Here is a 17,356-nt window from a genome sequence, read left to right as displayed (position 1 = left end):
TCTGATCTTTATGATTTCTTTTCTTCTGCTAACTTTGGGGTTTTTTTTCTTCTTCTTTCTCTAATTGCTTTAGGTGCAAGTTTAGGTTGTTTATTTGAGATGTTTCCTGTTTCTTAAGGTAGGATTGTATTGTTTTAAACTTCCCTCTTAGATCTGCTTTTGCTGCATCCCATAGGTTTTGGGATGTTGTGTCTCCTTTGTCATTTGTTTCTAGGTATTTGTTGATTTCCTCTTTGATTTCTTCAGTGATCACTTCGTTATTAAGTAGTGTATTGTTTAGCCTCCATGTGTTTGTATTTTTTACAGATCTTTTCCTGTAATTGATATCTAGTCTCATAGCGTTGTGGTAGGAAAAGATACTTGATACATTTTCAATTTTCTCAAATTTACCAAGGCTTGGTTTGTGACCCAAGATATGATCTGTCCTGGAGAATGTTCCGTGAGCACTTGAGAAAAGTGTGTATTTTGTTGTTTTTGGATTGAATGTCAATTCAATAAATTCTCAATTCAACAAATTCAATAAATAAATATCAATTAAGTCCATCTTGTTTAATGTATCATTTAAAACTTGTGTTTCCTTATTTATTTTCATTTTGGTTGATCTGTCCATTGGTGAAAGTGGGGTGTTAAAGTCCTGTAGTGTGATTGTGTTATGGTTGAGTTCCTCTTTTATGGCTGTTAGTATTTGCCTTATGTATTGAGGTGCTCCTATGTTGGCTGCATATTTACAATTGTTATCTCTTCTTCTTGGATCGATTCCTTGATCATTATGTAGTGTCCTTCTTTGTCTCTTGTAATAGTCTTTATTTTACAGTCTATTTTGTCTGATATGAGAATTGCTGCTCCAGCTTTCTTTTGATTTCCATTTGCATGGAATATCTTTTTTCATCCCCTCACTTGCAGTCTGTATGTGTCCCTAGGTCTGAAGTTGGTCTCTTCTAGGCAGCATATATATGGGTCTTGTTTTTGTATCCTTTCAGCCAACCTGTGTCTTTTGGTGGGAGCATTTAATCCATTTACATTTAAGGTAATTATCAATGTGTATGTTCCTATTCCCATTTTCTTAATTCTTTTGTGTTTATTATTGTAGGTCTTTTCCTTCTCTTGTGTTTCTTGCCTAGAGTCGTTCCTTTAGCATTTGTTGTGGAGCTGGTTTGGTGGTGCTGCACTCTCTCAGCTTTTGCTTGTCTGTAAAGGTTTTAATTTCTCTGTCAAATCTTAATGAGATCCTTGCTGGGTAGAGTAATCTTGGATGTAGGTTTTTCTCCTTCATCACTTTAAATATGTCCTGCCACACCCTTCTGGATTGCAGAGTTTCTGCTGAAAGATCAGCTGTTAACCTTATGGGGATTCCCTTGTGTGTTATTTGTTGTTTTTCTCTTGCTGCTTTTAATATATTTTCTTTGTATTTAATTTTTGGTAGTTTGATTAATACGTGTCTTTGCGTGTTTCTCCTTGGATTTATCCTGTATGGGATTCTGTGCTTCCTGGACTTGATTAACTATTTCCCATATTAGCGAAGTTTTCAACTATAGTCTCTTCAAATATTTTCTCAGTCCCTTTCTTTTCCTCTTCTTCCTCTGGGACCCTATAATTCGAATGTTGGTGTGTTTAACGGTGTCCCAGAGGTCTCTGAGACTGTCCTCAGTTCTTTTCATTCTTTTTTCTTTATTCTGCTCTGCAGTAGTTATTTCCACTATTTTATCTTCCATGTCACTTATGTGTTCTTCTGCCTCAGTTATTCTGCTATTGATCCCTTCTAGAGTATTTTTAATTCCATTTATTGTGTTGTTTATCATTGCTTGTTTCATCTTTAGTTCTTCTAGGTCCTTGTTAAATGTTTCTTGCATTTTTTCTATTCTATTTCCAAGATTTTGGATCATCTTTACTATCATTATTCTGAATTCTTTTTCAGGTAGACTGCCTATTTCCTCTTTATTTTTTAGGTCTCATGGATTTTTACCTTGCTCCTTCATCTGCTGTGTGGTTTTCTGTCTTCTTATTTTTCTTATCTTACTGTGTTTGAGGTCTCCTTTTTGCAGGCTGTAGTTTCGTAGTTTCCCTTGTTTTTGGTGTCTGTCCCCAGTGGCGAAAGTTGGTTCAGTGTGTTATATAGGCTTCCTGGTGGAGGGGACTAGTGCCTGTGTTCTGGTGGATGAGGCTGGATCTTGTCTTTCTGGTAGGCAGGTCCACGTGTGGTGGTGTGTTTTGGGGTGTCTGTGGCCTTATTATGATTTTAGGGAGCCTCTCTGCTAATGGGTGGGGTTGTGTTACTGTCTTGATAGTTGTTTGTCATAGCGTGTCCAGCACTGTAGCTTGCTGATCGTTGAGTGAAGCTTGGTCTTGATGTTGAGATGGAGATCTCTGGGAGATTTTCGCCATTTGATATTACATGGAGCTGGGAGGTCTCTTGTGGACCAGTGTCCTGATGTTGACTCTCCCACCTCAGAAGCACAGCACTGACTTCTGGCTGGAGCACCAAGAGACTTTTCATCTGCACAGCTCCGAATATTAAAATGAAAAATAGTTATTAAGAAAAAAAGTTTTTAAAGTAAAACAAACAAACAAACAAATAACTGATCGACAGAACCCTAGGACCAATGGTGAAAGCAAAAAGCTTTAGAGACAACATCTCACACAGAAGCATACACATACACACTCACAAAAAGAGGAAAAGGGGGAAAATAATATATCTTGCTCTCAAAGACCACCTCAATTTGGGATGATTCCTTGTCTATTCAGGTATTCCACAGATGCAGGGTACATCAATTTGATTGTGGAGATTTAATCCACTGCTCCTGAGGATGCTGGGAGAAATTTCCCTTTCTCTTCTTTGTTCGCACAACTCCCGGGTATCAGCTTTGGATTGGCCCCGCCTCTGTGTGTAGGTTGCCTGAGGACATCTGTTCTTTGCTCAGACAGTACGGGGTTAAAGGAGCCCCTGATTTGGGGGCTCTGGCTCAGTCAGGCCGGGAGGGAGGGAGGGGTGCGGATGTAAGGCAAGCCTGTGGCAGCAGAGGTCAGCGTGACATTGCACCAGTCCAAGGCGTGCTGTGCATTCTCACAGGGAAATTGTCTCAGGATCATGGGACCCTGGAAGTGGTGGGCTGCACAGGCTCCCAGGAGGGGAGGTGTGGATAGTGACGTGTTCACACACATCCTTCTTGTTGGTGGCGGCAGCAGCCTTAGCGCCTCATGCCCGTCTCTGCGGTCTGCGCTGTTACCCCTGGCTCATGCCCGTCTTTGGAGCTCCTTTAAGCAGTGTTCTTAATCCCCTCTCCTCGCGCACCAGGTAACAAAGAGACCATAAAAAGTCTCTTGCCAGGGTGGAAATCTTGATTTAGGTTAGACAACACACATACATCATGAAATTTTCATCAGTATGTGGCTGATCTGATATGAATATAAGTGGCTTTACAGTCAGAGTCTTCAAAATGGTTAAAGCAATATGTGGCAAAGACTGCTATGTGTAAAAATGACCATATAATTTGTCATCTAAACTAGGACATTTTTGAGAGCTGAAGAGAGCACTGTTTATATTTATATTGAGAAAGGTTAACTAGGAATATCCTTGGCAAGTCAGAAGTTATAGTCACCCTAGCTTCATATTATCCAAGACATATTTGGTCCATCTTAGAGGAATGGGAAATTTTCAGACTTTCTTCAGTATCACTGTTACTGAACTCAAGTTTGGGTGTTCACCACTGTAAAGCCAATACTCAAGAGACACGTGTTGGTTAGAAAGGAAAGCTTGCTTTATTCAGGAGACTGGCAACCTGGGAAGGCAGACTCATGTCCAAAAACCAATTCCTAAAATTCTGCTCGATGATGAAAGTTTTTAAAGGAAGAATCATTTGGGGAGGGGGTCAGAGTCTTTGTTATCCTCCACTGTGTGCAGACTTTCTTCTGATTGACTTATGGTGAGGTACGAGGGCAGTGCTCCAGCAATCTTGTGCTCAGCCTGAAGTTATCTTCCTCCACCTCGCTGGGGGCCTTATTTCCTACAGAAGAACTAAAAGGTATTGTTATGTATATTCCTTAAGGAGGAACCAGGACCCTGTCCCAGAGCTGCACTATTGTTTCTTGACTGCACCTTTGTTTCTGCATTCCCTCCCTTCCCTGTTAAGCAACTGTTGAATCTGCCCTTTGGAAATCAGGGAAGGTCAAGGAGGCTGAATGAAGTCTATTTCCAACAAATAAGAAGTGGTGAACACAGAAAGAATTTGTACCTGTGAGGATCCCACAGGGTCCTGCTCTGTTTCATCACTGTGGGATATGGAGGTTTCTATAAGACTTACCTTCATTCTACCCAGTCAAACACTACTGTGTAGTTCACAGCTGGACAGCATTTCCCTAGTTTCCTTTACATTTAAGTATATTCAGGAAACTAAATTCTAGTCAATGAAATGTGGGAAGAAGTAATGAGTATACTTTCTAGGTTTATGCCATGAAAACAACTTTTCCCTTCTGGCCTGATGTACACATCATGGTGGTTTGAATTCATATGTTGCAGAAAGCAGAGCCACAAGGCAGAAGACCTGGGCCCTGAATTGGAGAGCTGTGCAACAATCAGGAAAACCACTTTGGGATTTTACATATGTGAGAAATAAACTTGTGCTACACCATTGAGATATTAGAGTTTACTTTTTGCAGCAGATAAACTAGCATTATCATCACTTGCATTATCTTAACTAATATATTGCATAAACATTAGCCTCAAATTTGTGAAATGTATCCTCTTTCTTTCTCATTGAACTGTGAGCCTTTCCAAAATAGTAACCTAGAATAGGTAGTAAAATATCGTGAGTATACTCTAAATATTATTTTTGGATTGGATTGAATTGAATTGAATCATGTTGAATTGGATTGAAAGGAAACGTTATACATAAATTGGTAAGAAACTTCAGAGATGAAAAAGCTTTCTTCCAGCTAGAAGGAACATGGACGTTTTCAAGGAGAAAGTGGCCTTTGAGCTGATACTTGAAGAATTGAATTACTTTGGATATTCAGTGATGAAAATGATGTTACAGGAAAAATAAGTAGCATGAGCAAATGACACATAAACAAGAGAAGACAGTTTAGTCCAAATAGGATGTAGGGTCAATCAATGAAAAAAAGTATTTAAATTTACTTCAGTTTAGAAATATTTACTGGACACCTGTTCTGTCAGAATTATAAAGCCATGAAGAGATAATTTAAGAAAATAGTGTATATTGAGCTGGCCAAAAAGTTTGTTCGGAGTTTTCTGTAAAATGTGTAAGATTACAGAAAAACCCGAATGAAATTTTTGGCCAACCCAATACAACAAAGCAGAAGTATATAATACCTTCTTTGAGAGCACAGAGAAATGAATCTCAAAGGAGACTAGAGTGAGATTTTTTTTTCTTTTTTTTGTGGTACATGGGCCCCTCACTGCTGTGGCCTCTTGCGCTGCAGAGCACAGGCTCCGGACGCGCAGGCTCTGCAGCATATTGGACCTTCCCGAACTGGGGCACGAACCCGTGTCCCCTGCATTGGCAGGCGGACTCTCAACCACTGTGCCACTAGGGAAGCCCCTAGAGTGAGTTTTGAAAACATAAGTTAACCACACCCGACAGAGCATGGAAAACATCACTTGCCCATCACTGTGTAACCAAAAGGGAGTCATTGCAGGGTTATCATTGTGATCCTTGAATTATGATCAATGAGTGTGGATATTGTTTTGTAAATAGTTGCAAATCATCAAAGAATTTTAAAGGGGCAATGAAAGACATGAGAAAAGCATTGTTTTAGGGAAAGGGGTCTTAATAGTGGGGTAGCATCAGGGAACATGGAGATAAGATGTACTGTTATTAGGCAGCTGTAATTACTCATTTAAGTAATTATTGAGGACCACTGTCTAGGTAGTATATAAATGTATAGTAAAAAATAGATTAGAGCTACAGCAGAAGTAGGATCAATGTCTTAATTCCTTGGGTATTGGAGGTGAGTGTGTATCAGTATATGGATTACTGTCAGTAGTGAGTAACAGAAAATACCAAAGAAGGTTTATTTCTCTCTTCTAAATGTAGGCATTCCAGTTCCATCTATCTTGTTATTAGAAATGAGGCTTTTGCTTCATAGTTCAGGATGACTACTTGAGCTCTTGCTATCATGTCCACATTCTAGCATCCTGGAAGAGATGAGAAGAGGCATAGCATTTCCCTGTAACATTTCTTGGATGTGCTACATGCTAGCATCTCATTGGCCAGAACTTAAATCACATGTCCACACCTAGCTACAAGAGAGGTAGGAAAATGTAGTCTTTATTCTGAGAAGTCAATGTGCCTTACTAAAAACCAAGGCTTCTCTTGTTAAGGAAGAAGAGGAAAATGAATTATTAGCACTGTCTTTGTCACAGGGGCAAAAGAGAATTGTTATGATCATGGAGCGATACCTTATCTAGGGGGCTGCTAGAAAGGTTGGATAGAACTAGAATGAAATATCCAGGTGAGGAATATAAATTTTTGAATTATCTTTACTGAAATAGTAGCTGAGATAGGTAGAATGAGCAAATCTTTCCAGCTACAACTGTCCAGATAATTCAAGTTTCAAACTTTTCTTTTGTCTTTGTTACTTAAATAATGGAACTCTAGTTTGGGTCATCTACACAACTCAGATATCCTCATAATTCACTGGCTCTACCACTTATAAAGTATGTGACAGCACCTGTCATATAGTGCATGATAAGCAAATACTGAGTAGATCAGAATTTGAAAGGAGAAAAAGATGTTGAGCTGATGGTATATGAAGAAAAAAATAAATTAATAAAACCACCTGGTCTTTTCCTAAGAGTTGCGTATGGTCTTATTTCCCACCATGCTGATTCCAATGGGTCATTTTATCTGCTTTCCCTGCAGCCCCATTGGGCATTAGGCTTTGTCCCAGCAAATAGCACAGGTTACCTGCATGAGTTCCCTGAATCAGTTCTGTTTTCACAGGTTCCTTGGTGACTATACTTTGACTTGAAAATGTCATGAATGTCATCAGGGGCTTTTGAACTCTCCCTTGGTCAGGCAGGGCTATCTTTTTTCCTTCCATGAGTTGGCTCAGGATCTGGAGGATAGAGTGTGCAGATCATGTTTCTTCAGGCCATCATTTTTTTTTTTTTTTAATTTCAACCAGATTCAAGTAAAATTATACCATAATTCCTGGTTTCTTTTTCTGAGCAATTTTCTACTTTTCGGCTTCTGCCACATTCCCCTTCTGGCATTTGGTTGCACTGCCCCTCCCCCCCGCCCCATACCACCACGACTAACATCAAATAATTAAAGTAATAGATGTTATATATCAAGCACAAAGTATTGTCTCATATTGACTGTCCTTCTGACAGCCCTTCAACATAATTATTACCAATTTTCAGGTAAGGACACTGAGGTGTTTTTTTTTGGGAGGGGGGTGGGTTGAGCATTTAAAAGATGAAATTGTTTGCTCAAAGTGACACAAAATTCAGTCATAAATTTAGGATTTAGTTACAGGTTGCTGTGTACTTTCCATTATTTCACACTGCCTCTCAAAAGACACGAATAGAACAAAAAAATTCACAATTTGTATGAAAACACAAAATACCCCGAATAGCCAAAGCAATCTTGAGAACGAAAAACAGAGCTGGAGGAATCAGGCTCCCTGACTTCAGACTATAGTACAAAGCTACAGTAATCAAGACAGTATGGTACTGGCACTAAAACAGAAAGATAGATCAATGGAACAGGATAGAAAGCCCAGAGGTAAACCCACACACATATGGTCACCTTATCTTTGATAAAGGAGGGAGGAATGTACAGTGGAGAAAGGACAGCCTCTTCAATAAGTGGTGCTGGGAAAACTGGACAGGTACATGTAAAAGTATGAGATTAGATCACTCTCTAAGACCATACACAAAAATAAGCTCAAAATGGATTAAAGACCTAAATGTAAGGCCAGATGCTATCAAACTCTTAGAGGAAAACATAGGCAGAACACTCTATGACATCAATCACAGCAAGATCCTTTTTGACCCACCTCCTAGAGAAATGGAAATAAAAACAAAAATAAACAAATGGGACCTAATGAAACTTCAAAGCTTTTGCACAGCAAAGGAAACCATAAACAAGACCAAAAGACAACCCTCAGAATGGGAGAAAATATTTGCAAATGAAGCAACTGACAAAGGATTAATTTCCAAAATTTACAAGCAGCTCATGCAGCTCAATAACAAAAAAACAAACAACCCAATCCAAAAATGGGCAGAAGTCCTAAATAGACATTTCTCCAAAGAAGATATACAGACTGCCAACAAACACATGAAAGAATGCTCAACATCATTAATCATTAGAGAAATGCAAATCAAAACTACAATGAGATATCATCTCACAACAGTCAGAATGGCCATCATCAAAAAATCTAGAAAAAATAAATGCTGGAGAGGGTGTGGAGAAAAGGGAACACTCTTGTACTGCTGGTGGGAATGTGAATTGGTTCAGCCACTATGGAGAACAGTATGGAGGTTCCTTAAAAAACTAGAAATAGAACTACCATACGACCCAGCAATCCCACTACTGGGCATATACCCTGAGAAAACCATAATTCAAAAAGAGTCATGTACCAAAATGTTCATTGCAGCTCTATTTACAATAGCCCAGAGATGGAAACAACCTAAGTGTCCATCATTGGATGAATGGATAAAGAAGATGTGGCACATATATACAATGGAATATTACTCAGCCATAAAAAGAAACAAAATTGAGCTATTTGTAATGAGGTGGATAGACCTAGAGTCTGTCATATAGAGTGAAGTAGGTCAGAAAGACAAAGACAAATACCATATGCTAACACATATATATGGAAGTTAAGAAAAAAAAATGTCATGAGGAACCTATGGGTAAGACAGGAATAAAGACACAGACCTACTAGAGAATGGACTTGAGGATATGGGGAGGGGGAAGGGTAAGCTGTGACAAAGTGAGAGAGAGGCATGGACATATATACACTACCAAATGTAAGGTAGATAGCTAGTGGGAAGCAGCTGCATAGCACAGGGAGATCAGCTCGGTGCTTTGTGACCGCCTGGAGGGGTGGGATAGGGAGGGTGTGAGGGAGGGAGATGCAAGAGGGAAGAGATATGGGAACATATGTATATGTGTAACTGATTCACTTTGTTATGAAGCAGAAACTAACACAACATTGTAAAGCAATTATACTCCAATAAAGATGTAAAAAAAAAAAAGACACCAGTAATTCTGCTTGTTTCCTTTCATTTCATTTGACTTAGCCTTGCTGAGTTCAAGCTTAAGAGAGATATGAGATTTTAGTCTCATTCAAAGCTATTAGTTGTGATTGCAAGTTATGTGTGAAGTGAGATTAATCCCACAATTGACTAACTCATTGATTTTAGAAATTATCAATTGTTTATCAACTGTGGTTTAAAAGTTGATTTATTATGTTAATACCATTTTAGTATTCTGAATATAACACATACATTTTCCTTATTGCTATGACTTATGGGAGGCCAAGCGAATCTGGACATGGACTTAAACTTTTGGGGTCTGAAATTTCATGCATCTTTTAAAACATGAATAGACTTTACTACCAAATTGATCTATAATATTTATGGAAAATGCATCTATACCTGATTCTAAGATGATAAATAATAGTAAAAAAGTGAAATACAAAATGTGTCCTCACTTTGAAACATTCATCTCATGAATTTGTGTCAGAAGAGAATCATTCATTAGACAGAACTACAATGCTTCTTGATTAATTGCCTATTTGTCAGAAGTCAAAATTATTTTTAAATGGATTAGCATTATTTTATCATTATTTGTCTGTTACCCAAATATTTTCCTTTAAAAAATAAACACATTACTATGGCAATGCAAACTGCTATACATTTTGTATGAAGTAAGTTAAATACATTTATGCCTTGTTCTTCGACCCTGATTTTGGTATACGTGCTAAAGAAAGATTCTGAAAGAGGGAGAGCAGGGTATGCTCTGGAATTGAAAAAGTTAATTGCACTATTCAAACAACCAAATGGCCAATAGGCAGGCAATAATGGGGAAATTATGGCAAATTTACTAAAAGGACCATTATATGCACGTTAAATATAAGAATGGAGAAAACAGGGCCTCCCTGGTGGCGCAGTGGTTGAGAGTCCGCCTGCCGATGCAGGGGACACGGGTTCGTGCCCTGGTCAGGGAAGATCCCACATGCCGCGGAGCGGCTGGGGCCTGTGAGCCATGGCCGCTGAGCCTGCGCGTCCAGAGCCTGTGCTCCGCAATGGGAGAGGTCACAACAGTGAGAGGCCTGTGTACCAAAAAAAAAAAAAAAAAAGAATGGAGAAAACAACCCATGACATAATATTTGGTGAAAGAAGCAGAAAACAAAATTATAGCTACACTATTACAGTTACAGAGATTAGAGCTGATCTTTATATCCCCTTTCTTTTGTGTTCTACTATTGTTATTATTTTAGTTACATGGTTCTTAAAGTCTAGGAACTACTTATCATGAAACTTATTTTAGGGAAAAAGTGGAGAGGAGTCTTAAGTTGGGTATTCCTGTAAAACCTGTGAATAGCATTGCTAAATGGTGCTTTACATGTCTTTCTCCATTCCTAGATTTATTAAGCAAATATTCATTAAATACTGTGCCCAATACACCTATTATATGAGCTGCATTGTAGTAGACAAGGCACACCATTTACCCTTGAGATAGTTTTAGTTTAGTTAGAGAGATAGGGCTATGGGGAAATTACAAATTTAAAATATATGAAGAAATTGTTGTAGCCATGAGAAGACTGAGACATGATAACTAAATGTAATGTGGGATCCTGGATGGCATCCTGGAACAGCAAAAGGACAGTAGGTTAAAAACATAGGAAATCTGAATAAAGCGTGGACTTTAGCTAATAATAATGTGTCAACACTGGATCATTAATTTTGGCAAATGTAGTAATGAAGCAAGTTAGTAATAAAGGAGATAGGTATGGGATATATATGGGAACTCTGTACTATCTTTGTAACATTTCTATAAATCTAAAACTTCTAAAATAGAGAGAGAGAGAGAGAGAGAGTGTGTAAAATAAAGGAATGGCACAAGACCACTATTTTCTCTCCTGTTTCTTTGTTTTGTCCTACTTTAGTGGCCTCTCCCTCTTAATCTCATTTTGGATTTCCCTCCTTTGTTTAACCTCTAAATATTGAATATTCCAGAGCTCAATTCTGTGTCCCTTTTGTCCCTCTACATATTTTCACTTTCTTCTTGGTGACCTCTTCTAAACTCATGGTTTTAAATATCATTTATATGTCAAAGAGTCATAAATGTATATCTCCTCTCAACCTCTCCTCAGAACTCCTTTTATATCCAACTGCCTACTTAACAACTCCCCATAATTGCTCACTAGCCTTATCAAATGGAGATCTTTACTCCACATTTCAAAGCTACTCTTCCCCTAGTATCTCTTGTTATCTCAATATCTGTCAACATCTAGTCACTCAGGACAAAAAAGGTGGAAGTTATCCTTGATTTATGTTCTTTAACTTCCTTCATTCAACTCATCAGCTAGTACTATTCACTCATCTCCTGAAATATACAGAGAAATAAAATATGTGTATATTTTATGCAATATGTATAAATATATATATATAGGGTCCATCTACTTCTATTTTCACCAACACTATGCTAGTTGAAGCCAACATCATCATTCTTCTGTACTACTACCTAAATCATCAGGCCTCATCTTGACCCTTTCTCCTCATACATCCACTATGGTTCACCCATAATGGCCACATTTATGTTTCTGGGAAAAGCCACTCCTGCCTGGCTTCTTAGGATATTTTAATCCACCTGAAATACTACAGCTGCTGATTTTCTTGAGGTCAGATCTTCTTTGTCATTTAAATTTCAGATTGAGTGTCAAAAATCTGAAAAGTCATCACTGTTACACAATCTAATGTGTCTTTCAAGTCATTCTCTATTACCTCAACTTATTTAATTATACTGCAAAGTATGTTTCTCTATCTAATATTTTTTATTATTGTTATTATTATGATTTAGTCATTGCTATTATCTAAATGATTAGATCAATTCCAGGAATACAAAGCCTAAACAACCTACTACTTTGTGTTTTTTTTTAATTTAATTAATTTGCAGGTTCTTATTAGTTATTTATTTTATGCATGTTGGTGTATATATGTCAATCCCAATCTCCCAATTCATCCCACCACCACCACCACCACCACCACCACCACTTTCCCCCCTTGGTGTCCATACATTTTTTCTCTACATCTGTGTTTCTACTTCTACCTTGCAAATCGTTCATATACAATATTTGTTTTTCTCTTTCTGACTTACTTCACTCTGTATGACAGTCTCTAGGTCCATCCATATCTCTACAAATGACCCAGTTTCGTTCCTTTTTATGTCTGAGTAGTATTCCAATGTATATATGTAGCACATCTTCTTTATCCATTGATCTGTCGATGGGCATTTAGGTCGCTTCCATGACCTTCCTATTGTAAATAGTGCTGCAATAAACATTGGGGTGCATGTGTCTTTTTGAATTATGGTTTTCTTGGGTATATGCCCAGTAGTGAGATTTCTGGGTCATATGGTAATTCTATTTTTAGTTTTGTAAGAAACATTCATACTGTTCTCCATAGTGGCTGTATCAATTTACATTCCCACCAACAGTGTAAGAGGGTTCCCTTTTCTCCACACCCTCTCCAGGATTTGTTGTTTGTAGATTTTCTGATGATGCCCATTCTAACCGGTGTGAGGTGATACCTCATTGTAGTTTTGAATTGCATTTCTCTAATAATTAGTGACGTTAAGCAGCTTTTCAAGTGTCTTTTGGCCATCTGTATGTCTTCTTTGGAGAAATGTCTATTTAGGTCTTCTCCCCATTTTTGGATTGGGTTGTTTGTTTTATTAATATTGAACTGCATGAGCTGTTTATACATTTTGGAGATTAATCCTTTGTCCATTGATTCATTTGCAAATATTTTTTCTCATCTGAGGGTTGTATTTTCATTTTGTTTATAGTTTCCTTTGCTGTGCAAAAGCTTTTAAGTTTCATTAGGTCCCATTTGTTTATTTTTGTTTTTATTTCCATTACTCTAGGAGGTGGATCATAAAAGATCTTGCTGTGATTTATGTCAAAGGGTGTTCTTCCTATGTTTTCCTCGAAGAGTTTTATAATGTCCAGTCTTACATTTAGGTCTTTAATAGGTCTTTAATCCATTTTTTAAAAAACATCTTTATTGGAATATAATTGCTTTACATTGTTGTGTTAGTTTCTGCTGTATAACAAAGTGGATCAGCTATAGTGTACGTATTTCCCCATATCATCTCCCTCTTGTGTCTCCCTCTCACCCTCCATATCTCACCACTCTAGGTGGTCACAAAGCACCGAGCTGGTCTCCGTGTACTATGCAGCTGCTTCCCACTAGCTATCTATTTTACATTTGGTGATGTATATATATCAATGTCACTTCGTCCCAGCTTGCTATTCCCCATCCCTGTGTCCTCAAGTCCATTCTCTATGTCTGTGTCTTTATTCCTGTCCTGCCCCTAGGTTCTTTTGAAACAGTTTTTTTTTAAAGATTCCATACATATGTGTTAGCATACAGATTTGTTTTTCTCTTTCTGACTTACTTCACTCTGTATGACAGATTCTAGGTCCCTCCACCTCACTACAAGTAACTCAATTTCATTTCTTTTTATGGTGAGTAATATTCCATTGTATATATGTGCCTCTTATTCTTTATCCATTCTTTTGTCAATGGACACTTAGGTTGCTTCCATTTCCTGGCTATTGTAAATAGTGCTGCAATGAACATTGTGATATATGACTCTTTTGCCTTGTTTTCTCAGATTTTATTCTTCTTATAGTTTAATTCAGGTTTTTTTTGCTTTTTTGTGTCTCCTTCCAGTAGAATGTAAGTTTTTGGAAAATAGCAACTTTGTATTCTTGATTCTTAGAACACTACCTGACAATCACAGGACCTCAATAAATGTTTCAAGTGACAAATAATCAGTGGACAGTAAAGTCCTGAAATTTAGGGAGAGGAGGGGCTACAGTGGAGGTAGAATGATAGGAGAAATTTACTGAAAGGAGTGAGAACTTGTAAGGCTTTGAGGATTGAGTAAGACTAGTCAATAAGTAGATAAAGATGGAATTCCAGAAAAAAAAAAGAGTAGAACAAAGGTGTGGAGAGAGCAATAAACATGGTCTCCTTGGGAAAAGCAGGTGAACAGAAATTTTGTGAAGATTATGACATCAGAATTTGTGGCAAATCCAAATTGCAGAGATTCTTGGAATCAGCAATGTTAGTAACTTTCCTTCTGTTGATTTTCAGCTCCAACTACCTTTGAGCCTTTTAACCATGATCTCATTCTAAGTCTTTTGAGTGAAAGTAATATACGCTGCTCCATCACCATTTTTTTTCTTTATTTATTTCCCAATGCAAATTTTGATGTCAGCTTGCTTGGGTCTGGCCCAGTGTGTAAGGTGATTCTAGGTTATACCCATCTTCTGTGGTTGGAACTGCCACAACAACAAAAAGGAGTATAAAATTGAAATAGTTTTTCCTTACTATCAAAAGAAGGGCCTTTGCTATGTGTATTTCGTCATCTGACAGTGATGACAGCATTTATTGTCAACACAATTTTTTTTATTAGACAGCTGGATTTTTCCCAGGGGCTGGTTGCACATCAAGTAAGGAAATCCAAATCCACAGACAAAGAGAAGCAGAGAACACAGTGGAAAATAAGGCTGCTTTCTGTTCACCCGTTTGTTCTGAGAAATTCTTAGCTCTCCACCCACGGGAAATCAGATGTAAACAACAACAAGATGATTATTGACAATCTGGCTGGGAGACGTTAAAATGGAAATGCAGTACTTATCTTGGTGCTCTAGCTCAGATAAACTACTGTAGTAGTATAGCAGAACTTTAAATGAGGTGCCTTTTAAATGTGCTGCCCTGTCTTTCCAAATTGCCAAGCAGTAGGTAGCCAGACTGGGAATTTGAAAACATATTATGTAAAATGTCTTTATTTTCTTCAATTCTAGCCTGTATTCAGTTCTAGCCTATATTTTGTAATTGATGGGCATCAAGTGGGCCCTGCTTAGGCTGACTGATTTTTGCAGGGTGAATCTGGATCATTCACAATGCATGTTAAAGAAAGCTAATGAAAACTCTACAGTTCCATCATTATAATAGACTTGATTCAGACGGTCTGATTATCTTGCTGCCTGCTAAAATCTTAAATAATTCCACATCTGAGTGGATGGGGTAGTTGAAGAAACAATGATTGGAGATGAAGAGAGAACAAAAAGTTTTGCAACTCTCTTCATGGAACAGAGGCTTTCAGTGATACTTTTGTCAGTTGCAGTACTCAACTATCCAGGGGCTTCTTTTTCCTTCTTCCTTTTAAATGATGTTTCTTGAATTGATGCTTCAGTCAGACTGATAGGTATTCCTTATATGGATGTGTGTGTGTATATGTGTGTAGGGAGAGGTAAAGAAAAGAGGTGAGATAGAGGTAGAGATAAGTGACAGGGCAATTCAAATAGGCTTAAATACATACTTACTATTTCTCATCAGTAGAAATATCCTGAGTGTTTTTTATAAAACTTTATGACAGTATATTTACAGGTTAATAATCAGTTTGAAAATAACGATGTGGTAGGCTGCTGTTACAGTTTGTAGTATGACTTATGGGTAGAAAAGAATTATTTTACGTATAGTCAGTCTTCTTTCTTGGACAACATGGACACAGTACTTCTCTGCTTTCATCTTAGTCTGTTTTCTCTTTTGTTTTTGCTTTAGCTCAACAGAACTCACCAAAAATCCATGAAGGCTGGTGGGCATACAAGGAGGTGGTCCAGGGAAGCTTTGTCCCAGGTAAATGCACATTTATTACTTTATTTTTAAGAAAATAATTTGAGTGAAATGTAGTATTATTTCCAGAATTTTGCATTTGCTACATGGCATGGAATGTATTGCAAAAGGCATCATAGTCTGACTTATGTGTTAGATGAATCCTCCATCAAGAGAAAGTTTATTAAGTGAGTGGTAATTTAACCAAGACTACGTTTTTCCATCTGTGCTTACATCTTAATGTCCTTCCATCTACAGGTGGCTGTGTCAGGGAGAGGGCAATGCAAGAGTTGGGGTTGAGGTTCTGTATGCTAAAATTTGGTTGAGAAAGAGTGATTTTTTAATGTTAATGAAACAGGAAGTCTGAAAACTAGCAATGAGGCTTGCTGGGATGCACGCCGTCTCTGATGTCACTTCAGTAGTATTCACGGTCAGGACTTAGCAGATTGGGCCAAATACCAGGTAAAAAAATCATAGGTAAAGTGAATGTTTTCAGCATGGGAGGAGAGAACTGAAGACAGGTTAAAGCCAGAAACATACCATAACATTAGTTTTGAGACAAGGTAGAGTGTCGTTGTCTTCCCCCACTACTCTTATCCTAATTATAGTCCTCAGTCTTCTGCTTCTTCAAGATTGTAGGGAAAGAGGAAAGAGAAAGAGCATGAATGTTAAAGAGAAGGATGGAAGGGAAGGCAGGTGAGATATTTCAAAGTATTTTTAACTGCTTATATGTGAGAGGGTAAGAGATAAAGCTCTCAAGAGGAGGCAATGTGGGGTTCCAAATCAGGCAATGAAAACAGAGGTCAAGTGTCAGTTGAGGTCTTTGTAGTTAGTGGCAGGTGGGAAGAGCGGTGCCCCCAGGTCACCTGGTTCATTCTTGGATGCTATGTCGTCTTTTCCTGTCCTTCTGTATAGTTCATTATATCAGCTGTGCAGAGCTAAGCAAGTTGCTAAACTCCTCTGAGCATCACTTTTTTCATTTGTATTGTGGGACATAAATACGTACCTTTGAAGCTTTTCATTAAGAGGAAAGCAGGCATGGTGAGAGAGAGTGAATGACCCAGGGAAAAGCCAGTTGACTGCTGAATAGTTTCATAAATTGGTATTATTAACTTGATAAATTTACTATGATATGTACTATGATACATTTATGTCTTGGCCCAGTGGGCATAGAAACTGGGCTTGATTAATTCACCCAGATATGATCAAGTTTCTAATAATATTCTTACAATAATTTAATTGACACAGATGTGTTCATATGGCATGATATAGATATATGACATGTTACACTTACAATTGGGGGCATCCCTTTCCAATCGATAGAAGGTTGTGTATTTTTTTCTGAGGAATCTTCTTCTCATATTCAAGACATCCCAGAAATTACATTTATAATAATATTTTTATGCTTCGTGATTATTAAATTAGAGCAACAAAGGGCATTCTGCCAGATTATAAATCTTGCTAAACTAGTAATAT

The 17,356-nt window shown here is 37.8% G+C and overlaps 1 protein-coding gene across 7 annotated transcripts in view; it reads left to right on the top strand.

The window, feature by feature from the left end:
* Nucleotides 1-17,356, top strand: part of CA10 (carbonic anhydrase 10) — a 619,992-nt gene that overhangs the window by 93,162 nt on the left and 509,474 nt on the right. For all 7 annotated transcript variants that reach the window (XM_067717557.1, XM_067717555.1, XM_067717562.1 and 4 more), the window contains one exon: nt 15,830-15,904. In XM_067717557.1, the coding sequence (XP_067573658.1) occupies nt 15,830-15,904 (75 nt within the window). The remainder of the gene's footprint in view (nt 1-15,829; nt 15,905-17,356) is intronic.

The sequence above is a fragment of the Pseudorca crassidens genome, chromosome 19 (assembly GCF_039906515.1).
Source record: "Pseudorca crassidens isolate mPseCra1 chromosome 19, mPseCra1.hap1, whole genome shotgun sequence".
In the NCBI taxonomy this organism is placed as follows: Eukaryota; Metazoa; Chordata; class Mammalia; order Artiodactyla; family Delphinidae; genus Pseudorca; species Pseudorca crassidens.
The sequence above is the reverse complement of the archived record's forward strand: the minus strand, read 5'-3'. Positions and strand labels throughout refer to the sequence as shown.